Genomic DNA, 27408 nt, shown 5'->3' on the forward strand with positions numbered 1-27408 from the left:
CCGATCGCTGCAGCTGTACACAGCCCATCTGGAAATAGCCCATCCAACCAGCTACCTACCTCATCCCCATATTTGTTTTTCTGCTCTTTTGCACACCAGTATTTCTACCTGCACATATATCACTCCAGTGTAAATTGCTAAATTGTAATTACTCCACCAATATTGGCCTATTTATTGCTTAACTTCCTTACTTCATTTGCACACACTGTATACAGATTTTTACAGCAAGGCACACCGGTGTGTGTCAAGAACTGCAACTCAATAATAGGAAGGCGTTAATGTTTTGTACACTGATTTATTAGGAAATACATTTGTCAGGATTGGATTACCGTCACTTAAAGGTTCAACATGATACTGTCCAATAGGTCTACGACACACACCTAGGTATACAGGCCTGCAGGTGTCAGTCGTCCAATGTCGCTAGTGGTTTCTGTACAGAGCAATTTATATTAATTTTTGCAGTACAACCTTGTTTGTGGGGCGTTCGTTTGCTACTAAACAGCTGCGCGCACACGCCCTTCCAGTCGAGTCAATCTATTATGCCCAGCAAAGCATGTTTCCTCGTCTTGAATAGCCACTCTTTTCAATAGTATTTAACCCCTGCAAACTGACCAGACGCCGACTCCTAGCCGCACCGTGGTGTGAGGTTGGCCGGGCAACTAACATGCTCTCGTCATGTTACGTATCACGGGTTGATGACTATGTCACTGGTGTCGCAAAGAAATGCAATTTAAGCTGTATATCTATACAGCAACCTCAGTGACTGTATAATAACGTAACGTTAGATACGCCGGTTAATACAAATACAACTATACAGTGGAACATTGTTTTTCTATCTAGCCAAAGACATCCCTGCTAGCCCCAAGACAATTCTGACAATCTCCTGACCTAAAGGCTCGCTCCCCAACGTGTCCCGATTCGAACACCTACCGTTAGCTAGCTGAGCTAACGCTACCATTTGTGTTTTTGTTGACAGGAATGAAATAATTGTTTTCGTAATTCTTACATTGTATACGAAATCTAACTCGCAAACGTGATATGGTGACGTAGCATCTATTAAAACGTTTCGCTACTGTACCTCTTTAAAAAAAAAAAAATACTCAGTCAGTGTGACAAAATCTTCCAAGCTATAACACGAGCAAACGCTACATGTTTCTACCAAAATTTTCAAGCCCGTTTTCACACAAATAGAAAAGGCTAAACTTCACCTTCAATTTGAATTCTGCTTGATCTGCAGTGCTCTTCGCCGCTGTTTATTCCAGTTACAACACACACATAAGCACCTCTCTCTCTCGCTGCTGCTGCTGTGCCTGTAAATCCATTCAATTATCTATTCCCGGACGCGCGCTTTGAGTGAGAGCGCGCAGCGCAATAAGAGCCAACTGATTGCATTATGCAAAATTATCATCGATCAGTTCAATTGATTATATATATATCATAGAAAAATAAAATATATAATTAACATGTCCAATATTATATTCATGGTTGCAAAATAGGCTGCGGAATATAGATAACAATTCCCATCCCTTACAGCCATCACCCCAATGCCAACATGTAAGGTAAACAAACAGTAATGTGGAGAGCACACCCGAGGTAAAATATGTGAGTAGGCCTAAAGCCCACGATATGATTTGTTTTTATTTATTGCAGTTGTAAGCCTACTCAACAATAGGCAGTACAGCCTATGATGGAAACTCGTGATGTGTAGGGCTGGGAATTGCCAGGGACCTCGATACTTTGGTACCGATATGATTTGTATTGCGATTCTATATGTATTGAGATTCAATACTATGATTTTTTGAAGTTCCAAACATATAGCTCACCGTATGTCTGGGAGAAGTGTGGATGACGGATCACCACCTCAAGCTGAACCTCGGCAAGACGGAGCTGCTCTTCCTCCCGGGGAAGGACTGCCCGTTCCATGATCTCGCCATCACGGTTGACAACTCCATTGTGTCCTCCTCCCAGAACGCTAAGAACCTTGGCGTGATCCTGGACAACACCCTGTCGTTCTCAACTAACATCAAGGCGGTGGCCCGTTCCTGTAGGTTCATGCTCTACAACATCCGCAGAGTACGACCCTGCCTCACACAGGAAGCGGCGCAGGTCCTAATCCAGGCACTTGTCATCTCCCGTCTGGATTACTGCAACTCGCTGTTGGCTGGGCTCCCTGCCTGTGCCATTAAACCCCTACAACTCATCCAGAACGCCGCAGCCCGTCTGGTGTCCAACCTTCCCAAGTTCTCTCACGTCACCCCGCTCCTCCGCTCTCTCCACTGGCTTCCAGTTGAAGCTTGCATCCGCTACAAGACCATGGTGCTTGCCTACGGAGCTGTGAGGGGAACGGCACCTCAGTACCTCCAGGCTCTGATCAGGCCCTACACCCAAACAAGGGCACTGCGTTCATCCACCTCTGGCCTGCTCGCCTCCCTACCACTGAGGAAGTACAGTTCCCGCTCAGCCCAGTCAAAACTGTTCGCTGCTCTGGCCACCCAATGGTGGAACAAACTCCCTCACGACGCCAGGACAGCGGAGTCAATCACCACCTTCCGGAGACACCTGAAACCCCACCTCTTTAAGGAATACCTAGGATAGGATAAAGTAATCCTTCTCACCCCCCCCCACCCTTAAAAGATTTAGATGCACTATTGTAAAGTGGCTGTTCCACTGGATGTCATAAGGTGAATGCACCAATTTGTAAGTCGCTCTGGATAAGAACGTCTGCTAAATGACTTAAATGTAAATGTAAGAAAGAGCCATATTTAAGTGTTGATCAGTCATGGAAATAAAAGTGCTGAAAACAAATTGGCTCCATTGAAAAAGCTATGAATGAAAAATACTGGAGTTGATGTGGGTATAGCCAACTAGCAATAAAATAAAAATGGCAAAATTGTCAAAACAATACCATCAAAAATAATATCCCGATATGTAACAGTAACAACCCCCCCCATCACTAGTGATGTTTGTGTGAGATTGTGCTGTGCATTTCTTCCCAGTCAAGATATTCTGAGGATAGCAATGATTAGTCAAACAGTAAACATTCATTTGAAGCAGATTTAAAAATATATATATATATATAAAAAAAATAAAAAAATAAAATAAAAATCAAAAAAAAACTTTGAGCACATTGATCAGTGTGAAATAAAATCAACAAAAACAAAGCTGATGCAACTTCTGGTACAAATTCCTCAGGCAACCAAAAACCATCACAGTTGAAGTTGGAAGTTTACATACACTTAGGTTGGAGTCATTAAAACTAGTTTTTCAACAACTCCTCGAATTTCTTGTTAAACTATAGTTTTGGCAAGTCGGTTAGGACATCTACTTTGTGCATGACAATAGTAATTTTTCCAAGAATTGTTTACAGACAGATTATTAACTTATAATTCACTGTATCACAATTCCAGTGGGTTAGAAGTTTACATACACTAAGTTGACTGTGCCTTTAAACAGATTGGAAAATTCCAGAAAATTATGTCATGGATTTAGAAGCTTCTGAAAGGCTAATTGACATCATTTGAGTCAATTGGAGGTGTACCTGTGGATGTATTTCAAGGCCTACCTTCAAACTCAGTGCCTCTTTGCTTGACATGGAAAAATCAAAAGAAATCATCCAAGACCTCAGAAAATAAATTGTAGATCTCCACAAGTCTGGTTCATCCTTGGGAGCAATTTCCAAACACCTGAAGGTACCACGTTCATCTGTACAAACAATAGTACGCCAGTATAAACACCATGAGACCAAGCAGCCGTCATACCGCTCAGGAAGGAGACGCGTTCTGTCTCCTAGAGATTAATGTATTTTGGTGCGAAAAGCACAAATCAGTCCCAGAACAATAGCAAAGGACCTTGTGAAGATGTTGGAGGAAACAGGTACAAATGTATCTATATCCACAGTAAAAACAAGTCCTATATCGACATAACCTGAAAGGCCACTCAGCAAGGAAGAAGCCACTGCTCCAAAACCATAATTAAAAAGCCAGACTACGGTTTGCAACTGCACATGGGGACATAGACCATACTTTTTGGAGAAATGTCCTCTGGTCTGATGAAACAAAGAGAACTGTTTGGTCATAATGACCATCATTATGTTTGGAGGGAAAAGAGAGAGGCTTGCAAGCCGAAGAGCACGGGGCTGGAAGCATCATGTTGTGGGGGTGCTTTGCTGCAGGAGGGACTGGTGCACTTCACAAAATAGATGGCATCATGAGGTAGGAAAATTATGTGGATATATTGAAGCAACATCTCAAGACATCAGTCAGGAATTTAAAGCTTGGTCACAAATGGGTCTTCCAAATGGACAATGACCCCAAGCATACTTCCAAAGTTGTGGCAAAATGGCTTAAGAACAACAAAGTCGAGGTATTGGAGTGGCCATCACAAAGACCTGACCTCAATCCTATAGAATATTTGTGGGCAGAACTGAAAAAGCCCTTGCGAGCAAAGAGACCTACAAACCTGACTCAGTTACACCAGCTCTGTCAGGAGGAATGGGCCAAAATTAACCCAACTTGTTGTGGGAAGCTTGTGGAAGGCTACCGCCAAACGTTTGACCCAAGTTGAACTATTTAAAGGCAATGCTACCAAATACTAATTGAGTGCATGTAAAACTTCTGACCCACTGGGAATGTGATGAGAGAAATAAAAGCTGAAATAATTAATTCTCACTATTATTTTGACATTTCACATTTTTAAAATAAAGTGGTGATCCTAACTGGCCTAAGACAGGGAATTTTTACTAGGATTAAATCAGTCAGGAATTGTGAAAAACTGAGTTTAAATGCATTTGGCTAAGGTGTATATAAACTTCCGACTTCAACCGTACATCATTAAATGTAGATCAATTCAGTTTTTCAGGAGGTGAAATTAAATTCCACTCATGCTTAAAAATGTAAAAAAAGATTAAAACTGAATTGAAATTAACTTAATTTACTGAATAAATAGGATATTGACAACTCTTATACACAAAACATTAATGAACCACATTCCGATAGAGCACAATTCAGACAACCCACCAGGGTTTAAACTCTGAAATCCAGCTCATCTTGATGATTAGCCTTACATTAACTTATCACTCCAAAACCACATTGTAGTATTACTACTGTAGTATCAACAACATACAGCAGCCCTGGAGGGACAACCTTTAGCCGGGCACGCACAGGTAACCCGCTTTATAGTGTCAGTCACCTCCTTATGTCAATATAGATTTTCCCCAGTTTGGGGGATTAGCCTTGCATGCAAAGATTACACCAGGCTCAATTTAACCCAGCCCCAGATTAACCGCATCAGCGCTGAGCTGATCGCTTCTGCCTGGTGTTGGGGAATGAGAGCCCACCCCAGCTACGCCTGAAACAAACTCTTAGGACGCGTCTCAGTACTCTAAAGTGGTTTCCTCTCCCCGTTTCCTTTCCTTCATATGCACCATCAGGAAAAAAACTGGGGGATATAGGAGAGGATGCAATTCAAGACAGTTGATATTGAACCACAGAGCCCTTCTCGGACAGGCTATTGCTATATTCCTACATATATCAAGTAGGGCTGGGCGATTATATTGAATTAATTCAAATTAGTGTTTTTGCGCGATATTCCAAATGCCTGTATCGCAAAAAGTATGTTTATTTTTAGTTTTTATGAGTGTTTATGTCCTCTTGTTTTCATGCCTTTTTGGTCTCGTTTTCTTCGCTCCATCTGCTGTGACTGTGCACCTTAACATTTACACACACACCAAGTCACTCACAACAACAAAGACAAGAGATCACTTCATTCAACCTGTGACAAGTGGCTTCAACTTGCTAGTCACTATTTGCATTTCAACTCCTCAAATTGCACGAGAGCAGACTACTAAAACGGGAGTATCAATTTTGGAAAATGAATGCTCAGTTTGTCATGCGCTGCATTGCAGTACCACGTACCTCTAGCAGCATTTTAGCCAAAGACTGTTATATTAGCTGTCTAGTCTGTGTTTTAGAAATGTGCAGTAATATTCATTCTCATTTTGAGAAATAAGGTAGACCACTTGATTTCAATATCCGACAGGCTAGCATGCCGTTCAAACAGTTAGGAGATGGACAGAAGGGTGTGTTCATAACAAGGTAGAACAAACTGTTCTACTTTGTCAGCAAATAGATTCAAGTTGGCTAAACTTGAAATATAAAGATTAGCTGGTTACTCAGTAGCACGTGGGCTTGTGCTTGAGAGATTGTTTATGAGACAAGTGTTAATTTTCTATAATGCCTGCTACAAGAAGTTAGTCATTATAAGTGAATGTGCATTATGCATGGTTCGGGTTAACTGTAACAAAAAGGGCATATTCAAAGCCAGATCAGTGATTATTGCAAAAAGCAGGTTAAACAATATTAGCGGGTCTTGTGGAAGGTTTATATTTAGCCTTGGTATAACTTCACAAGCCCCGAATACATTAGATTCTTGCCGACTGTTTGAAATGCAGTGCATTTGACCTTTAATTGTAAAACAAAGTATATCGTGAATTGCCCATAAATCAGAATAAAATGCAGCTAGGATTTTTAGGCATAACGGCATGATAAATGCCAAATGTGATTAAATACAATAATTTCCATGATCATAGCGGAATACTATAACGAGGATATTGATCCCATGAATAACCTCTACACTAAAGGCGTTTGTCATTTGGCATTTGTGAAATGTTGTTGGCGGATCAATGGGAGGGTTGACATTCTCAGCAGACGTGAACAAATACAGAGACATGGTCATCTTACAGTCTAGACGCTCACTGAGAGGGAGAGGAGAGTCTTTGGTATGAGTGGCATCGGGGAGGTTCTCTGAAGAGGACGAGGTTCAGTCATCACTTTTGCCATTAAACAAATGTTGGGAAGAGAGCATGAGAGAGGAGGTATTAGTTACTTCCGTAGATCTGAAAAAAAAAACATTTATTAGATGTGTAGCATTTCAGTTTACAGTACAGAAATGACCCAGTATTTACTTTAAAATGACATGGTAAAACAGTAATTGCGCAGTCATAACCCATGAACTTTTGTTTTTTTAGGATTTACTAAAACAAGAAGCACTAGGCACCATGGCACCACCTAGAGGAATGGAAAAGGAGAAATATGTAAATCATGTTAAGAAGCCTAATTATGAACCCATGTATGGATGTGAAAATATTAGAATTTATATTAATTAATGTATTATGTTTGTAAAATGTGAAAAAAACTTGAGATTATTTTAAAACAGAAACATAAAATAGAAAAGGAGAAAAAAGGGCTAGGGGGTAGTGGCTCAGGGAAGGGTCAAACACTGGTGGACTAATCGCTCACCGACATGACTGTGGCAGTCCTCTATCCAATCAGGCTTTGGCCTTGGGGTGAGTACTCTGGATCTGCTGCTGCCCTATTGGTCAGAGCCTCTTCCTCCAGCTGGCACAGAGAAAAGAGACAGGTGAGATGGGGATTCATGGAGAGTTTGTGTGTATTGGGAAAGTATTCAGACCCCTTCCCCACATTTTGTTACATTACAGCCTTGTTCTAAAATGGATTAATTATTTTTTGCCCCTCAACCTACACACAATACACCATAATGACAAAGCAACAATGTATTACAAATAAAACATAGAAATACCTTATGTACATAAGTATTCAGGCCCTCTGCTATGAGACTCGAAATTGAGTTCAGGTACATCCTGTTTCCATTAATTATCCTTGAGATGTTTCTACAACTTTTTTGGAGTTCACCTGTGTTCAATTCAATTGATTGGACATTATTTGGAAAGGCACACCTGTCTATATAAGGCCCCACAGTTGACAGTACATGTCAGAGCAAAAACCAAGCCATGAGATTGAAGGAATTGTCCATAGAGCTCTGAGACAGGATTGTGTTGAGGCACATATCTGGGGAATGGTAAAAAAACATTTCTGCAGCATTGAAGGTTCACAAGAACACAGTGGCCTCCATCATTCTTAAATGGAAGAAGTTTGGAACCACCAAGACTCTTGACCGCCTGGCCAAAATGAGCAATCAGGGGAGGAGGGCCTTGGTCAGGGAGGTGACCAAGAACCCAATGGTCACGCTCACAGAGCTCCAGTTCCTCTGTGGAGATGGGAGAACCTTCCAGAAGGACAACCATTTCTGCAGCACTCCACCAATCAGGCCTTTATGGTAGAGTGGTAGAGTGAGAAACAAGATTATCTGGTCTGATGAAACCAAGATTGAACTCTTTGGCCTGAATGCCAAGCGTCATGTCTGGAGCAAACCTGGGACCATCCCTACAGTGAAACATGGTGGTGGCAGCATCATGCTATGGGGATTTTTTTCAGTGGCAGGGACTTGGGGAGTAGTCAGGATCGAGGGAAAGATGAATGGAGCAAAGTACAGAGATCCTTGATGAAAACCTGCTCCATGATCTCGGAAAGTGAACCTTCGCCCCAGTCTAAAAGGACAACGATCCTAAGCACACAGCCAAGACAACGCAGGAGTGGCTTCAGGACAAGTCTATGAGAGGATCTGCAGAGAAGAAAGGGAGAAAACTCCCCAAATACAGGTGTGCCAAGCTTGTAGCGTCATACCTAAGACTCAAGGCTGTAATTGCTGCCAAAGGTGCTTCAAGAAAGTACTGAGTAAATGGTCTGAAAACTTATAGAAATGTGATGTTTAATTTTATAAATATGCAAAAAAAAAAAATCTTTGTCATTATGGGGTATTGTGTGTAGATTGATGAGAGAAAAACAATTTAATCAATTTTAGAACGCTGTAACATAAGAAAATGTGGAAAAAGTCAAGGGGTCTGAATACTTTCCAAATGCACTGTGTGTGTGTGTGTGTGTTTTACCTGTTCTTTGAGGTATGCGTGTGAGCAGGGCCCTAGACCCCTCAGTACCAGTCCCACTACGAAGCACCAGATGGACAGTCCGGTTTCCAGTCCTGCCAGCAGAACACATGGGAACCATAGAGACAGGGTAGTGTCCTGAAGAGAGAGGTAGAGGTAGAGAGAGAGGTAGAGAGAGACTTAATGCATAAGTATATTTGTGTGTTAGAGAGAGAGTGGTAGAGAGAGAGTGGTAGAGACGTACATATATCCGTGTGGTGTCGAAGGGGCAGTCCGCGTTGACTGGCGAGCGGGCGTTGATTGGCTGGTCAGTGAAGTTGCAGCCCATCATGAGGCCCCGCCCCTCGTTGGTAATTGTGAGGCTAATAGCCAATAGGAGCCCGACGCCGCAGGCCGCAGAGAGTAGGGCATTCAGGAAGGAACTAATCAGAAGACCTATGTGCTGGAGTTGGGGGAGAGAAGGAGAGGAGAGAGAGCGAGGGGGCATAGGCAGAGAAGAAAGGAGGGAAAGAGAGGTGAAGTCAAGTTTAGTTTATTAGCATCCCCATTAGCTACTGCACATGCAGCAGCTACTCTTCCCGAGGTCCACATACAAAGTACAAATACATGACAAAGTACAGAACAGTTATAGACAAGGACATTAAACAACATTTTTATTACATAAAACAAATATGTATAGAGTTAAATTGCAAAGACACCAAGAGACAACAAAAATACTATTTACACACTATTCATATATACAGTTAAACTAGCTCTTTAGAGGAGAGTCCCTGTAATACAATACAATATATATATATATATATATATATTTTTTTTTTTAGCTAAAATTGCTTTTTGCCTGGGTAACCTCTTGGAGCAGAGCATTCCACGGTAACATGTCTCTACACATAACTGCGCGACACATGAAATCTGTTTTTGGTTTTGGGTACAGTGAAGAAACCCTGGGGGTATATGTCTGTCTGTTTGAAGTGTATGTGGATAGGCATTTTCAACACACAAATATTTCTTAAAAAGACTAGAAGTAGGAGTCATGGGAGAACAGTGGGGTGATGGTTACAGACTTAATGGCTTACAAATATGTTATTGATGGTGATGGTCTTACCAGTTTCCAAACTGGCAGATTTCTTGACACCAATATGGCAATGATTCCTGTTGCAATGCTCTGAAAATGTAAAGACAAACGTACGTTTTTAAATTGTATATCTATAACATCACATTATTAGTTATTACTACAGTAACCCATAATATAGTTCTGACTGACCAGCAGTCCAGAAGTGACAGAGATGATGTTGGCTGCTGTGAACTCGGTGGTGATCTGGTCGTTGGGTTTGGAGATGTGACGCAAAATGCTACCGTGAACGATGGCTCCCAGGATGAAGTTGATGTGGCCCACTAGGATCAGAGTAAACCCCTTCTTCATCAGCCACCCCGGACCCTTCTCCTTATCTGACACACAGACACGTTGGTGATTGTACACAACACACACAGTTAACACTATGGAGAATGAAAGAGTTAACATACAAAAGTCGGCAAGCCTCTCCAACTTCGACTTATTTGTTGAGAAACGTTAATAATACTGAAGACCTTATAGCCTACTGAATGTGTCACTCTAGACTCTGTGCATCTGAAACGTTAGAGCAAGTGTTCAAAGCATTAGCAGTAGATTATCAGTTTACTTTCGAAATACGCAAACGAACACCTGTGCAGGGCAGGCTAGACAGAATGGTGTCTCAAGATGAAATCTCAAGGAGCCTACCGTAACGTTATTACTCATGGTCGAAGGACTGTGTATGTTATTTTCAGAGGTAGACTGGTTCTGGCAGCCAAAACAGCCAAATACTCCAGCTAAACACAAATCGAGTCTCAATTGCGACATGGTTCTAGAAACATAAACGCCCTTTACATTCATATCACATCAAAATAATTTCAAATGCAAAATAAACACTTACTGTACACTATTTTAACTGGCGTTATCACAGTTGCAGCCGACAGAATTGTTCAGGACAACCCGTTTCTGGCGGCCTTCTATTACCCACATGTTTTTGGAGCATGCTAGATAGCTAATTAGTACAGGTGGTCCCTGTCTTATGTCGGTCTTCCGCAAGCACACGCTGTAACATGGAGATACGGCCGTGTGGGAAATCTAACCCTATAAAAAGGTATATCAATTATTTTTTGCTGATACGAAAGACAAGGTCCCCATGCTTCCAAAAGCGTAGTGGATGTTAATGCTCAGAGCCCTTAACAAAAATCCCGCTGTACAGAAGACGCCTTTGTCTAATGACTACAGAGCCTTCTGAACATATTCATACCCATTTCCTTTCCACATTTTGTTGTGTTACAGCCTGAATTTAAATGGAGATTTTATGTCACTGGCCTACACACAATACCCCATAATGTCAAAGTGGAATTGTGTTTATGGCAAGCCTGAATAAGTACAGGAGTAAAAATAAAATAAAACAGGGGCAGAACGACAGATTTGTACGTTGTCAGCTAGCTCGGGGGTTTGAACTCGCAACCTTCTGGTTACTAGTTCAACGCTCTAACCACTAGGCTACCCTGCCACTCCAAATGTGCTTAACAAGTCAAATAATACATCGCAGGGACTCACTGTGTGCAATAATAGTTTAACATGATTTTTGGATGACTACCTCTCCTCTCTACCCCACACATACAGATAATTGTAAGGTCCTTCAGTCGAGCAGTGAATTTCAAACACAGATTCAACCACAAAGACCAGCCAGGTTTTCCAATGCCTCAAAGAAGGGAACCCATTGGTAGATGTGTAAAAGAAAAAAAACAGACATTAAATATCTCTTTGAGCATGGGGAAGTTATTATACTTTGGAGGGTGTATCAATACACCAAGTTACTACAAAGACACAGGCGTCCTTCCTAACTCAGTTGCCGGAGAGGAAGGAAACTGCTCAAGGATTTCACCATGAGGCCAATGGTGACTTTCAAACAGTTACAGAGTTTAATGGTTGTGATAGATGAATCAACAACATTATAGTTACTCCACAATACTAACCTAAATGACAGAGTGAAAAGAATGAAGCTTGTACAGAATATAAATATTCCAAAACATGCATCCTGTTGCAACAAGGCACTCAATTAATACTGAAAAAAGTGGCAAAGCAATTCACTTTTTTCTTGAATACAAGGTGTTATGTTTGGGGCAAATTCAATAGAAAACATTACTGATTACCACTCTCCATATTCTCAAGCCTAGTGGTGGCTGCATCATGTTAGGGGGCTCCCGAGGTGCACATTGGTCTAAGGCACTGCATCTCAGTGCTTGAGGTGTCACTACAGACACCCTGGTTCAATTCCAGGCTGTATATCACAACCGGCCGTGATTGGGAATCCCGTAGGGCGGTGCACAATTGGCCCAGCATCATCCGGTATGGCCGGTGGAGATTGTTGAAAATAAGAATTTGTTCTTAACCGACTTGCCTAGTTAAATAAAGTTTAAAATAAATAAAAAATGATAATATAAACAAAAAAAGGGGTATGCTTGTAATCATTATAGACTGCAAAGTTTTTCAGGAAAGAAAGAAACCGAATGTAGCTCAGCACAGGCAAAATCAGAGGAAAACTTTGTTCAGTCTGCTTTCCACCAGACACAGGGAGAGGAATTCACCTTTCAGCAGGACAATAACCTACAACACTAGGCCAAATCTATCAATCTAAGCCAAGACCTGAAAATGATATCTAGCAATGATCAACAACCAATTTGACAGAGTTTGAAGAATTTAGAAAACAGTAATGGCCAAATGTTGCACAATCCAGGTGTGAAATGCTCTTCGACTTACTCAGAAATACTCACAGCTGTTATTGCTGCCAAAGGTGATTCTAACATGTATTGACTCACAGGGCTGAATACTTATCTGATCAAGATAGTGTTGTATTTTTCATATATATATTTTTTTACAGATGTTAGAATTTTACTTCCCCTTTACATTGCTGAGTATTTTGTGTAGATCCTTGATCATAAAAAATAATAATTTTAATCCCATTTGTGGGACAAAATGTGGAAAAAGTCAAAGGGTGTGAATACTTTCTGAAGGCACTATATGTGCAATGTAATGGAGCTGAGACTCAAGACAAAGGGCTAATAAATCGGGTGACAGAATGGTTGTCTTGCCAAAGTGAAAACAATAATTTACCTGTGCAAATCAAAAAGGTAGCTTTCTCCGGTACAAGAAAAGTTATTTAAAGTTTACTTACCGAAACCACACATACTGTTGCAGTATATTTGTCCAGATATAGGCAATTTCTTGGAGGATAAGAGACAGGCCTAAGTCTTTATTTTGTATTTTCATGAAAAAGGTCCTCTGAAGTTGGAGACGTCAGGGGATTTACCTGTCAAGCGGAAGCTGGGCATTCACGGGAGGACAAAGGTTAGTTTTTGTATGCAAATTAGATTAGGGTGGGTGAGCGGGTTACGTTTTCTCTCAATCTTAGTGTGTGCGTGTGAAGTGGTTGGGGGTAAAAGAGTCAGCTAGATGTCTGTGTGTATCAAATAAAATACTATTGGCCGGTTACACATATTTTGCAGATGTGAATCAGAAACGCTTGCGTTCCTAGCTCCAACAGTGCAGTAATACCGAACAATACACACAAATCCCCAAAAATATGAATAAATATATTAATATTAAAACGAGCAATGTCAGAGTCCGGAATATAAATATCTGTAGCCTACATAAATTGTGTGTATAGACATTATGGACAGTATAGAGAAGGTGTATCTAAGATGACTAGAATACGGTATTTACATAAGTGGGTAAAACGCTATGTAAACATTATTAAAATGACCAGTATTCAATGACCATGTACATAGGGCAGTTCCCTAAACATCAGACTGTTACCATGATATCACTCTGAAAGAAGTCACTGTAAAAAAAAAAAGATAGACTATAAGACAGAATGTTGAATAAAATGATATGAGGTAGCGGTTGTACATGCTGTTGGTCCTTTTGGTGGTAGGTTGAAATAGGGTATCCTCAGGAAAGTGTTGTTCCCCTTACTTTTTGAGGGCCGGTAGGTTCTGTCACTTGTATTTTCAATCTCTTGACTTATTGCACAATATGTACACAATAGCCGAACATAACCAAAGTAGTTGACCAAAGCTTTCTTCGCAAATCAGCTGGACGTTAAAGCCATTTGGGCTGTGGTTCAATTAGGCTCGGCCATACTGTGCAAGTGTTAGGTTCGATTTTGCGTCAGTATTGAAAATAAAAAACAGAAATACACAACAAAAAGGTTAACACTACTCTGTGGATATTTTTGCAAAATTTTCAAACAGCAGAAGGACAAACTGAACAGACAACTGCTAGAGCAAATTGAAAAAAACAGCTTCTATCTCTCAATCCCAGCTTTGATGCACCTGTACGGTCTCTGCAGGGCCAAGCCACATTTCTTCAGCCTCCTGAGATTGAAGAGGCACTGTTGCGCCTTCTTCGCCAGTGTCTGTTGGGATGGACCATTTCATGTTTTATGCACACTGAGGAACTTTGAAGCTTTTCCACCGTCTCCAATGAGGGTGTGCTCCCTCTGCTACAGTATCTCCTGAAATCCACGATCAGCTCCTTCGTTTGGTCAACATTGAAGATACTTCCCTGTAGACAGGAAAGTGTGTCTCATCATAGGTAAATCAGGCCTACCACAGTTGTCTTCTGCAAACTTGAATTGAGTTGGATACATGCATGGCAGTCATGGGTGAACAGTGATTACAGGAGGGTGCTGAGCACACACCCGTGTTGAGGATCCGCGTAGCAGAGGTGTTGTTTCCTATCTTCACCACCTGGGGTCTGCCCATCAGGAAGTCCAGGACCCAGTTGCACAGGGTGGCGTTCAGACCCAGGGCCCGAGCTTAGTTGTGTATTGGTAGAGGGATACATTTTTGTTACTGTACTACAATTTGCCTTTAACATTTCAAAAATACATTCATAAAATTGAAAATGACGACACTTACTATTCCACAGAATACGCTCTGTGTGTACACAGGAGTTAGGCATGGGGCTGCATTTTTGGTGAGGATTATAGACTTTCACACCAGGACAACAGCTGACGAGGTGGAGATATTCACCGAGCTACTGTTAGTGTCTGTTAAAACATCCCAGTTGAAAGTAGATTCAGGAACTAATGACTGAGACATTTAGGGAGATGTGATGGCTACATATTTAATCATACAGAATACCAAACAATTTAATATAAGGAACATGAACGAATCATACATTGCAAAGGCTCTCAGAAGGCACACATACGCACGCACACTACTACCACAAACCCACTCAGTAACCCACTTATTTCTCAATCACTAAACGCGCTGCCCAAGCGCTCCAAAGTAAAAGATACAGTATAAAGAAAAATGCAGATTGTGAATACAGTAACTGTAAAACAAATGTTATGATTGAGGTTGGATCTAGTTGAGGGCTTTGCTGTTGCAGTTTTTCCAGACAGATTGTTTAGTGGACAGAAACATTTCTGCGTACCAGACATGTGATCCAGCTAACCAGTCAAACTATAGCGGTTGTCGTTCTTCCAGCAAATAATCCAGCTTTGGGGAAAGAGGCTGTTGAGTACACTTACGGTAAGTGCATCATTCTGTAACTTGGGTTGCGTTTAGGAGGGTGCAACGTACTGAACACTGCAGATAGAAAAGCAATGAAGACGGCTAACAGGATTCATAAGAGGTGTGACAGTTCTACACAGTGCCATCAGAAAGTACTCAGAACCCTTGATTTTTTCCACATTGTTATGTTATAGCTTTCTAAAATGGATTAAATACAAAGGTTTCCTCAGCAAGCCACACACAATGACAAAGGGAAAACATGTGATTCTTTTGAAAATGTATTAAAAACAAAAAAACCTTAACATAAGTATTCAGAACCTTTATCATGAAACTCCAAATAGACTCTCAAAATAGCCTCCAATACCCTACTCAACAAATCGGATGCAGTCTATCACAGTGCAATCCGTTTTGTCGTCACCAAAGCCCCATATACTACCCACCATTGCAACCTGTACGCTCTCGTTGGCTGGCCCTCGCTTCATACGCGTCGCCAAACCCACTGGCTCCATGTCATCTACAAGACCCTGCTAGGTAAAGTCCCCCCTTATCTCAGCTCGCTGGTCACCATAGCATCTCCCACCTGTAGCACACGCTCCAGCAGGTCTCTCTCTCTAGTCACCCCCAAAACCAATTCTTTCTTTGGCCGCCTCTCCTTCCAGTTCTCTAATGCCGATGACTGGAATGAACTTCAAAAATCTCTGAAATTGAAAACACTTATCTCCCTCACTAGCTTTAAGCACCAACTGTCAGAGCAGCTCACAGATTACTGCACTTGTACATAGCCCACCTATAATTTAGCCCAAACAACTACCTCTCCCCCTACTGTATTGATATTTTACACCCCATTATTTTTATTTCTACCATTTCATTTTTCCACTGCAAATCTACCATTCCAGTGTTTTACTTGCTATATTGTATTTACTTTGCCACCATGGCCTTTTTTTGCCTTTACCTCCCTTATCTCACCTCATTTGCTCACATCATATATAGACTTGTTTATACTGTATTATTTATTGACTGTTTGTTTTACTCCATGTGTAACTCTGTGTCGTTGTATGTGTCGAACCGCTTTGCTTTATCTTGGCCAGGTCGCAATTGTAATTGAGAACTTGTTCTCAACTTGCCTACCTGGTTAAATAAAGGTGAAAATAAAATAAATAAAAAGACTTGAAATTGAACTCAGGTGCATCCTGTTTCCATTGATCATCCTTGTGATGTTGTTACACCTCGATTGGAGTCCACCTGTGATAAATTCAATTGATTGGACATGATTTGGAAAGACACACACCTGCCTATAAGGTCCCACAGTTGACAGTGCATGTCAGAGCAGAGGTCGAAGGAATTGTCCGTAGAGCTCCGAGACAGGATTGTGTCGAGGCACAGATCTGGGGAAGGGTACCAAAACCATTCCGCAGCATTGAAGGTCCAAGAAAACAGGGACCTGCATCATTCTTAAATGGAAGTTTAGAACCACCAAGACTCTTCCTAGAGTTGGCTGCCCAGACAAACTGAGCAATCAGGGCATTGGTCAGGGAGGTGACCAAGAACCAGTGGTCACTCTGACAGAGCTCCTCTGTGGAGATGGTTGTCCTTCTGGAAGGTTCTCCCATCTCTGCAGCACTCCACCAATCAGGCCTTTGTGGTATTGGCCAGACAGAAGCCACTCCTCAGTAAAAGGCACACGACAGGTCACTTGGAGTTCGCAAAAAAAGTCACCTAAAGGACTCAGACCATGAGAAACAAGATTCTCTGGTCTGGTGAAACCAAGATTGAACTCTTTGGCCTGAATGCAAAGCATCAGGTCTGGAAGAAACCTGGCACCATGCTGTGGGGATGTTTTTCAGAGGAAGGGACTAGGAGACTAGTCAGGATCGAGGCAAAAGACAGCGCAAAGAACAGATTCTTGGTGAAAACCTGATCCAGAGCGCTCAGGAACTCCAACTGGGGCAACGGTTCACCTTCCAACAGAACAACGACCCTAAGCACACAGCCAAGACAACACAGGAGTGGCTTCGGGACAAGTCTCTGAATGTCCTTGCGTGGCCCAGGCAGAGCCCGGACTTGAACCCGATCAAACATCTCTGGAGAGACCTGAAAATAGCTGTGCAGGAACGCTCCCTATCCAACCTGACAGAGCTTGAGAGGTTCTGAAGAATGGGAGAAACTCCCCAACTAAAGGTGTGCCAAGCTTGTAGTGTCATACCCAAGAAGACTCGAGGCTGTAATCACTGCCAAAGGTGCTTCAACAAAGTACTGAGTAAAGGATCTGAATACTTATGTAAATGTGACTTTAAAAAAAATTGCAATAATGTCTAAACCTTTTTGCTTCGTCATTATGGGGTATCGTGTGTAGATTGACAAGAAAGAAAAAACACACCTAATGAATTTTAGAATAAGGCTGTAAGGTAACAAAATGTGGAAAAAGTTGAGGGGTCTGAATACTTTGTCAAAATTCCACAACGTTGTGCTCTACTGAACCTGATCACCTAACAATTTCTGCACTCAACAGCACTAGCGTTGCCAAGACATAAACAGCTTAGTTGAAGCAGTACAAGTTAGAGCCAGGCCACTAGATTAACAGTTTGTCCACTCATATACTCATTTCATATTTGGACATCAACTCCTCTTTGGGTTGTACAGTAAAGTAAATCATTACCTGTTCACAATTTTTTTTTTTTTTAAATAAAAAAAACTTGACAGCCAGAATATTCAAAGCAAACCATTCAATTATCCAGAATAAGTACAGTATAAGTTAAAAATATATATTTTTAACAGACTATATAAAGTTGAGTTAGCCAAGCAGAGGCATGAATACGGTGTTCACCGATCAGCCACCTTAACTTCAGCTCCAGCCATTGGACATCTCCTGTAAATCTGCTTTGATTGATAGGCAGTAAATCCCACCCCTCCCAGACTATTGGCTCAGACTCCATGGGGGTGTGGCTCCATCAGTTAAGACCACAGTAAACATTTCAGTTTGTTAAAAAAGTGAAGATATGACACATTTGTAACATTAATACTCTAGACTCCCCCTACCCCACTCATACATGTATACAAGGCTCACTTATAGCATTCAGAAAGAGAGCAAAGTTCACCGCAGACATTCATGCATAGCCGTAGTGACCACACAGAGGCAGAGAGCAGGTGTGCTTGTATACAGCCACAAAAAAGGCTAATGGCAAAGACATTAAATGCACTTCTAAAGCACAAACAAGTAATACTGACATGTGATATCTGTTGGCTTCCTTCCCAAAACAAGTTGCTACTATAAAGAGAAGAGTAAACAGAGGGGGACTGACTCAGGCAGCCCTGCAAGGCTATATGGTCCCCCATAGATTTAAGCCTTATTCACACTGCAGACCTTAAAGCCGCAAATGCTACTTTTTAGGCGACCCATCCAAATTCACATTCATTCTCATTGATCAATGCTTTTGTCACTTCTAGGTTATACGACTGCAATGCTCTACTTTCCGGCTACCCGGATAAAGCACTAAATAAACTTCAGTTAGTGCTAAACACGACTGCTGGAATCTTGACCAAAAAATGTGATCATATTACTCCAGTGCTAGCCTCTCTACACTGGCTTCCTGTTAAGGCTAGGGATGATTAAGGTTTTACTACTAACCTACGAAGCATTACATGGGCTTGCTCCTTCCCATCTTTCCGATTTGGTCCTGCCGTACATACCTACACTATGGTCACAAGCCTCCTTACTGTCCCTAGAATTTCTAAGCAAACAGCTGGAGGCAGGGCTTTCTCCTATAGAGCTCCACTTGTATGGAATGGTCTGCCTACCCATGTGAGAGACTCGGTCTCAACCTTTAAGTCTTAATTGAAGAGTCATTTCTTCAGTAGGTCCTATGATTGAGTGTAGTCTGGCCCAGGAGTGTGAAGGTGAACGGAAAGGCACAACGAACCGCCCATGCGGTCTCTGCCTGGCCAGTTCCCCCCTTTCCACTGGGATTCTCTGCCTCCAACCCTATTACAGGGGCTGAGTCACTGGTGCTCTTCCATGCCATCCCTAGAAGGGGTGCGTCACTTGAGTCACTGACGTGACCTTCCTGTCTGGGTTCGTGCCGAGGGGGAGATCTTCATGGGCTTTACTCGGCCTTGTCTCGGGATAGTAAGTTGGGGGTTGTGCTTTGGCAAAGTGGGTGGGGTTATATCCTGCCTGTTTGGCCCCGTCCGGGGGTATCGTTGGATGGGGCCAGTGTCTCCCGGCCCCTCCTGTCTCAGCCTCCAGTATTTATGCTGCAATAGTTTGTGTCGGGGGGCTAGGGTCTGCTATATCTGGAGTATTTCTCCCGTCTGACCAAATCAGATGAATGGGTGTTCAGACAGCAGTCATTGATGACAGGGCTACACTAGTTGTCATTAACGACAGGGGTGTGGTGTAAGCTGATTGGTGGCGGTGCTCCCTATCACTTATGTAGTTAGCAAAGGTAACAATGCCTGGCATAGACATTTCCCGGTTGCTTTAAATGTTCAAAATCAGAGTTAATTAAGAAACACCTTTAAAACCTCAAAAGGATGAGCTGACCAAACTTTCAAAACGAGTGCTATTTTGGCTAGCCACAGCAATCAATCAACTAGCAGTTTAGCTCTCTAGCACACCCAATCGTTTGTAAACAATTAACAAAAGCAGGTAGCTACCACATGTTCTTGTCAAACAGAGAAGCTATCAAGCAACATAAGCCAAATAACAGTAAAAACTATTTGAGGGAAAATAAATCAGATTTGACTGTTCAGACAAGTCGCACGGCTAGAAATTAGATTTGTATCCGATTTCAAACCACCTACGGAGGTACCTGTAGGCATATATAGAGGTACTGGAGTTGGGGTCCGTGGTGATCCTGTTATGAGGACACAGTAACAGGGTTGAGGGAATCGTTCCTGTTGAAGAACTTGGTGAAGGCCTCTTCTAGTACAGTGGCCATCCTGCTTTGGTCCACCTGTAAGGACAATCAATCACATTACGTATAGAGGGAGCCCACACAGAAGAGTCAAGAGCTGGGGGGGGGTAGAATATATTATGTACGCCGTTCTCCAGCGCTATAGGTACATAGTGAGAGAATCTGTATAAAAATAAAAAAAAACAGCCCTATCTGTAGAGTAGAGGGCAGGAGCTGCAATCTGACATGTGCACACACTGCCTGTGATTGTGTGTGTTTATAGGGGTCAAGCAGAGCTAGAGTGGGATGCTCATCATGGACACTAATCCACTCTCACTGCCTCTCCTCTGCCATATACAACACTTACACTGCTCTGCCACAGAGCACCTACACAAACTTACCTCGCTGATAAAGCCCAGTTGGACCAGCTCAACAGCCAGTTCCTTTACATTCTCATCTGGAACAGAAACCGTAGGGTCAGTGTTAGCATACATACACGTTTGTTCCTACGCAATCTTTAAGTGCAATATTAAATGTGGTAGAAACCCAACAGACTTAATGGACTTTTGTCTGATTTAACCTCCCCATCTATATGATAGGAGCAGCTTAAGTATTGATGGGAGGTATGATGTGGGAAGACAGGTAGTTAAGGACTATGTATGGGAGTATGTGTTTCTGTACACGCAGGCAAATCTCTGAATGTATATCTGTATTCATTTGTATGCCCTGCAGGGTGTGTCAGTGCCCAAGCCCTCCCCAGAGATGGAGCAGCTGCCAGCAACAGCCACACACGCCTGACATTCTCAACACGCAACACTAGACACGCCTGTCATGTGTGTGTGGGAGGGGCAGGGTCATACGAACACACCCTCCTGGCTATGGGAAGACTCATGTTCAACGTAGATGCCCAACTTAGACCTGTATTCCCTATGTGGTACAATATAATACTGTTTGTACCGTCCAAGGATCCATCATATGGCCTTTCGTGCATTGTCCCCCTCCACCCAATTCCACCTCATCTGCACTCTAGATCCACTGGTATCTCACATACAAGGTGCACACACACACAAACTGTCTGATCATGCCAGCGATGAGTGCAATGGGAGCAGCCCCAACGACGTGGATGAGGCAGGGGTTACCGTTCACTAGGGCAGGGCCAGTGTCTGGAGTTAAAGACAAAACACCCAGACTGGCTTCGTGGCCAAAGTCCTGCCATTCCCAGACAACATACACAACAAGCTGGGTCAGACAAGAGCTGATAGGGTTACAACTCAAATCCCTTCCCTTGTGAAACCTGACATTGTTAAAAGGAATGCTGTGTGGCTATGTTATCTTACCCAAACACCTGTCTATAACAGTTTGAGACTGGCTGCATAGTTTGAGACTGGCTGCATAGTTTGATTGAGACTTGTGGTACGTCTGGCATGTGCAACTGTGTTCCATTCGTCAGTAGGAGAGGACAGTCCAGTAAGACTAGATCCTATTGGCCCCCTTTGGAGCAGTATAGTGGCTGTGGATTGTAGTGTTATTTTTATAAAAATCCTAATGGTCCAAGTGCTGTCTAATAAAATCACACTGGGTTAGCAAATAGAATAGATCCCAGTATGCAATCAGTATCCCTTTAACTGAACATACGCTTTGATCTCCTGCCTGCCCAGCTCAATGACATGTCTTTGTTTCTGTTGTTCTTACTGGGTAACAAGTCACAGCTTAAGTGTCTGTTCAGTTTGTCCTCCAGCTTCAACAGTAGTGTCAGCTGTGGAGGGAGGAGGAGGAGGAGATGGTTACACATTCAGAGACTGGCCTCGAGAACATGCTCGTCGACGTCATCTAACTTTTAGTCACTGAACTGAAAACAATGAGATTAAAGCTACTTACATGATGTTTTGCACCCTCCTCCAATGGCTCAATATTACACTGCATCTGAACAACCTGCAGAAAGTGAGAAATGTAGGTGTTCAGAAAGGTGTCCAACAAATAAAATATTGCTATTGTGAAGTAATTGATGGGATAGATACTCTTCCCGTTTTCGACTCTCCCTCACTTTGCGTGTCTCCAGTTCCGAAGGTTCTGGGGTAGGAGATTTTACAGATGGGGTGACAATGGGTGATTTGACAGGCGATTGCTGGGGCTGCTGGCGAGAGGGCAGACCGAACGCTGTCAGGGGGTAGATACCGTTCCTGTTAGGGAGGGAGGGAAGAGGAGTTACATTCATTTCATGATGGCAGAGGTAAATTATACGCATGTTATTAAGGCTAAAGTGTAGACCCACGATGGTCAAAAGCTTACGTCAAAACTCTGGGAGCAAATCTTTAGAGTTTGCAGGTATTCTCATACATTGTTCCACACAGATTTGAGCATTTTACTTCAACAAAAAGTATGAACAGGGGAAGGGCTGGAGAAACACCTTATATTTCAGATGTTGGCACAGCACAATAATAGTCAAATGCTAAATACTGCCACCCCAGATATTGTTTGACAAGATGCTTCTCTAATAAAGTAGTAACTAGAAATAAGTCTGAGCCATATGATTCAGCTACACCCTCTAGTGGTGGAAATATGTCATAGGCTGGACAGCTTCCTGGTCCTATTCAGTAGCTGATGGAGAGTTCCTTACCTCACATCCTCCAGGAACTTATCCAGCTCCAGGGCAGGAAACTGAGACAGCCTGATGAGAGAAAAACAGGATCAGCACAGGACTCTGAAGAATATATCCTGTTCTAAAGCGTACTCAGCTGAAGATAGAGTCACCAACAGTTTAACTTACTTGAGCTGCACGCCCTCCTTTATCTCAGCGATGATGAGGTTGGGGTCCATGTTCTTCGTGATCTCCTCTAAGGCATTCTCAGGGATCATATCTGATAGAGGTATGGAGAAGATACTCAAGCTGGTGGCTGACAATGACCCCTCTGGGGTTCAAATGTTTGCGTGTGACAATGAGTGAGCGCGTGTTTGTTTGCGCGTGAAGACGCAATCTGGTGGCGAAGTGTTTGTGTGCGAGAGACACTCACGCTGGTGGCTGACGATGCAGTGTGCAGCTAGCAGCTTCAACAGGGGCACCTCAAACAGAGCCTGGTGGAACAGCAGCTCTCTGGCTGTAGGCCTCTTAAACATGTCAGCCTCCAGACACTTCTGAATAAACTCCTGTAGGGCGCACACACACACAGGTATCTCACACACACCAACAATATTACCCCCCCCATTATAGTACACACACACAACCATAATATTACACACTCTTACCCTCTGTAGTGGGTCTTCCAGTGACTGTATGGCATTGTTGATGGCCTCCTGAGAGACGTAGGAAGATTCTCCATTCCCCTGGATCTCCAACACTGCCATCTATACAACAGACAATGATATCACCACCATCCACCCAACACAAGCCTCAGCGCAGCAGAGATCAGATAAACCCGATACGGAGATGACGTCACAAGTTCTGACACACGGAGATGACGTCAATTTTAAATACATTTCGAATTTAGAGTGCCAGCTCACCTCCAGGGCACACATCCCAAAGGAATAGATATCCACTGCAGTAGTGACATCTGCAACAGCTACAGGGGTCAGGGAGAAGATCGAGAGAAGAGATGAGGCAATGGTTTTAGTGAAAGACATTTCCTGAGAAGATCCTATATTTGACCTATCCATGTCATTCAGAGCCTTTACCTCCATATTCAGGAGCAAAGAAGTGCAGGTTCTTCTGTTCCTCTCTGCAAGTCTTCACATGGTTGTTGATGGTGTCTGGAGCCACTGGGGGACAACAGACACTGGATTAGACAGTCAGTCTGTTTGGCTGTGGTTAGACAGGCAGCCCAAAACTGATCTTTTGACCAATCTCATCCGATCTTTCCACATTATGATTTTTTTTTTCTCCAGAGCTGATCTGATTGGTCAAAAGACCAATGAGTGAAAAAAAGATCAGAATTGGGCTGCCTGTAAACACAGGCTTATAATCTTATAACCTGGAGCTAAACCCATACAGGGCTGGTGTGGTGCTGTTCAGGACTGGGGCGGTAGAGCTTCGGACTAGTAACCGGAAGGTTGCGAGTTCAAACCCCCGAGCTGTCGTTCTGCCCCTGAACAGGCAGCTAACCCACTGTTCCCAGGCCGTCATTGAAAATAAGAATGTGTTCTTAACTGACTTGCCTGGTTAAATAAAGGTAAAATTAAAAATTAAAATTAAAAACTGGAGCACTACCTGATCCTATCTTGATGAGTCCATTGTGCTGGATGAAGATTGTGTCACAGGTCAGGTTCCCGTGGATGATGGCCGGCTCACAGGAGTGGAGGTAACTAACAGAGGCTCATCGGAGACCATAGGAGTTAGTCAACCCCACAGTCGTTTTTGTCCGTCATAGTAAACCAGGTTTGTGTTCCGTAAAGCACCTCAACAAAATGCTTGTTCTTATTAGTTCAGTTGAGGTAGTACATCCATGTTTCACACAATTACAAAACATTTTCTCCTGTTTCATGCCTACCGCACATGACCCCGATGACCTGTTTTTATTAAATATGGGGCCCTGTTATTAGTGTTGCAGCTATCACAGAGTTGGTCTGTAAGAGTGAGAGAAACTGACCTGAGCGCTGAGAGGATCTGGGTGCACCATCTCTTCCAGGCCTAAACAAACAAATGATATATTCTGTTACATGTAGAGTAATGAAAGTCTTATCTGCAAAGCTAAACATCCTTTGATGTGCTACTGTGTTATCAGTGACATGGTGGGCAGGGCAAATTGTATTATGATATTTGCACCTTTTCATTCATGGTCTTGTGGTTCTTCTTAGTCTTCTTCAGAAACTGCTTCAGACTTCCTGAGGACATGTACTCTGTGATGAAAATCACCTGAGGTGAAGACCGCAGTTAGTTAGGAAGAAGAATCATTGAAATGTGTTACATTGTTCACCATTTCAGTGACTCCTCACATTTAGTCCTGACTATAGAAACCAGACCCTGTGATAGAAACAAGGAAAGTCTTCCCTCTCATAGACGAGTCAGAACTCACCCTGGCACGGTTGATGTCATTGATGTCAGCCCAGTACTTGTGAAACTTGACAATGTTGAGATGCTCCAGCTGAATCAAGTTGTCAAACACAGACTTCACCTTCTCCTGTTCAAAGAGGAATAGGGACAACATGGGGACAGCATTTAACTAAACAGTCTCCATGGAGATGGGATCAACTGTTATAACTCCACTAGACAAGGACAGATAGACAAGGGGGCGATGTTGGTGAAGCAGCCAGACATACTTTACCTCCTGCAGCTTGAAGTTTTTCCTCTCAGAGAACATGACCTCGTTCCAGACCACTTCCACCCCCTCCTCCGTGTCCATGGCCAGGTAGGCAGCGTCTATCCCTGGGACGTTCCGCTGGTTCACCTGGGGGGAGAAAACAGAGGCAGAAACATGGTTCACACTGTTGCAATAAGTTCATGGACAGTCCAATGTGTCTCCGTCTCACCTCCTCTCTGCGTTTCTGCCAGCGGCCGCAAGGGCTCTCCTCCAGGATCTCAGACTCGTCTTCGCTCTCATCCTCATCCTCGGTGGGGGTAGGGGGCCCCGACACAGTTGTGGACAAGGACGCAGGTCCCTGGCCACTGGGTGCCACTGGCTCTGCCTTGGCCTCCAGAGCCTGGCCGGGTTTTCCGTCTTCCTCTGACATCACGATAATACCGGTCTATGCGGCAGATTGTGCCTCTCTGGGGTTCAAAGGCCTTTCTCTCTCCCACTTCTGGAACTGTGGCAGCCACACCCCCTTCCACTCACACACCCCAAGGACTATGATGCACTATTGGCAAAAGAGACACCATTATTATTTCTCTCCGAGTTGGAGCACACTGACAACTCATAGTTATCAATACTTTCTGTACTATGAAATGAGACAGTTTTTCTTGTGAAAAAAAAATCAATTTTGCTTGGTCGGGACTGGCTACGTCACTTCAAGTCTATGGTTGCCAGTGAGGATTGCAAAGACAAAGTATCTGCCATAAATTAGCATAACTGTAGAAAAGTAGCTTAGGCCTACTTACTACGCACTTATGCGGTGGACTGACATCGTTAGTTATGTTTCACTTGTAACGTTAGGTAACTAACTTTAGAAGCTAACTAGCTAGCTAGCTATCTAACGATATTTAGCTAACCAAATGTGCACCTCTCTATCCCAAACGTAGGGCATCAAAGTTAGATAACTACCTAGAACTGGCTAGCTAATTGACCAACTTTCACTTCGACAACGTTAAACAAAGTCATGTGGTCACAGCTAGCTAACAGCATTTTCCAGGTAACATACTGTGAAGTTACACATTCAGAAAATATGTCTAGCGCGAACTCCGATAAGAACCAGTTAGCTAGCTGAAAACAGTAGTTAGCTAGCTAACGTTATCAGCTAGCCTAGTAAGATAACTTAATCAACTGTTTGATTCAGAAATGATCTAGCTACAGTAACGTTAGCTAGCGTAACTCTTAACTAATAAACTAGTCAGCAATAGCCCCCTTTGGTTACCCAGTTATGCGCTATATTGCTAACAAACACGGTAAAGTTAAGCTACTTACTTGGAAAAAAAGTAACATGTGTTGCTTGTAAATCCCCTCGCAGTGCGTAAATTAGCTACTAGTAGTCGCTAGCTCGAAATGACAAGGACGCCATTCAACATTTCAGAAGTACTTCAATAGAATGAGGGGATTCGATTATCTGGCCCGGGTCGCCCCGGCTAGAACCAGGTGAAAAGCGATTGCTTAATTTTGCAGCCTCCCGTATATGGGGTTACAAGTGTAAACGTAGCAACTTTATATCAACACGCACACTGATTTCTCTTACCCGCATGATGACTTGTCTTCATTTTCTACGGATACATTTGGAAATGTAGACCTTATAGTTTAAAATAAATCAAATAAAACACATCAATACTTGACATCGCAATATTTCACATGCCCATTTGACGAATGTCAACATTCTTCATTCCTCAATTGACATGTGAATGATTTAGACATTTTGTTTTCAAGTATATGCATAAATAAGTATTATAATAGTAAAATAAAATATATTCATTCGATTCAGAGAAGTGACCCAAGTGGTTCAATATGGATAGACTGGCTACGGCCTCCAGATATGGGATGACGTAGTGACCGTAGTGGGAGAGGC

At 42.7% G+C, this 27408-nt stretch overlaps 3 protein-coding genes across 6 annotated transcripts in view; all 3 read right to left on the bottom strand.

The window, feature by feature from the left end:
* LOC118368473 (frizzled-3-like) overlaps window positions 1–1959 on the bottom strand; it is a 34913-nt gene extending 32954 nt beyond the window's left edge. For 2 of the 3 annotated variants that reach the window (XM_035752601.2, XM_035752599.2), the window contains exon 1: window positions 1209–1627. The gene's annotated coding sequence lies outside the window, so the exon portion shown is untranslated. Of the gene's footprint in view, window positions 1–1208; window positions 1628–1823 lie in introns of those variants that run through there. The other variant, XM_035752600.2, reaches the window with a different exon arrangement.
* A 1239-nt stretch (window positions 1960–3198) lies between these two features.
* Window positions 3199–14878, bottom strand: LOC118368475 (keratinocyte-associated protein 3). The gene is made up of 7 exons (XM_035752605.2): window positions 13030–14878; window positions 10062–10246; window positions 9903–9962; window positions 9045–9242; window positions 8804–8938; window positions 7296–7394; window positions 3199–6892 (listed from the first exon to the last, which is right to left on the bottom strand). The coding sequence occupies exons 1-6, from the start codon at window positions 13040–13042 to the stop codon at window positions 7317–7319; spliced, it is 669 nt and encodes a 222-aa protein (XP_035608498.1). The 5' UTR covers window positions 13043–14878; the 3' UTR covers window positions 3199–6892; window positions 7296–7316.
* Window positions 14879–14970: 92 nt separating this feature from the next.
* LOC118368477 (nuclear receptor-binding protein-like) lies at window positions 14971–27219 on the bottom strand. 2 transcript variants are annotated; one of them, XM_035752613.2, is made up of 18 exons: window positions 27085–27219; window positions 25729–26055; window positions 25524–25646; window positions 25275–25379; window positions 25025–25114; window positions 24849–24889; window positions 24470–24564; window positions 23938–24021; window positions 23767–23825; window positions 23512–23610; window positions 23280–23412; window positions 23036–23126; window positions 22886–22936; window positions 22313–22448; window positions 22147–22200; window positions 21961–22024; window positions 20670–20725; window positions 14971–20328 (listed from the first exon to the last, which is right to left on the bottom strand). In XM_035752613.2, exons 2-18 carry the CDS (start codon window positions 25927–25929, stop codon window positions 20233–20235), a joined length of 1578 nt encoding a protein of 525 aa, XP_035608506.1. In that variant the 5' UTR covers window positions 25930–26055; window positions 27085–27219; the 3' UTR covers window positions 14971–20232. The 2 variants fall into 2 exon arrangements, with proteins under 2 accessions (XP_035608506.1, XP_035608505.1); XM_035752612.2 differs by lacking the exon at window positions 27085–27219 and adding an exon at window positions 26820–26987.
* Window positions 27220–27408: the final 189 nt, after the last annotated feature.

Source organism: Oncorhynchus keta, chromosome 35, assembly GCF_023373465.1.
Source record: "Oncorhynchus keta strain PuntledgeMale-10-30-2019 chromosome 35, Oket_V2, whole genome shotgun sequence".
NCBI classification, from domain to species: Eukaryota; Metazoa; Chordata; class Actinopteri; order Salmoniformes; family Salmonidae; genus Oncorhynchus; species Oncorhynchus keta.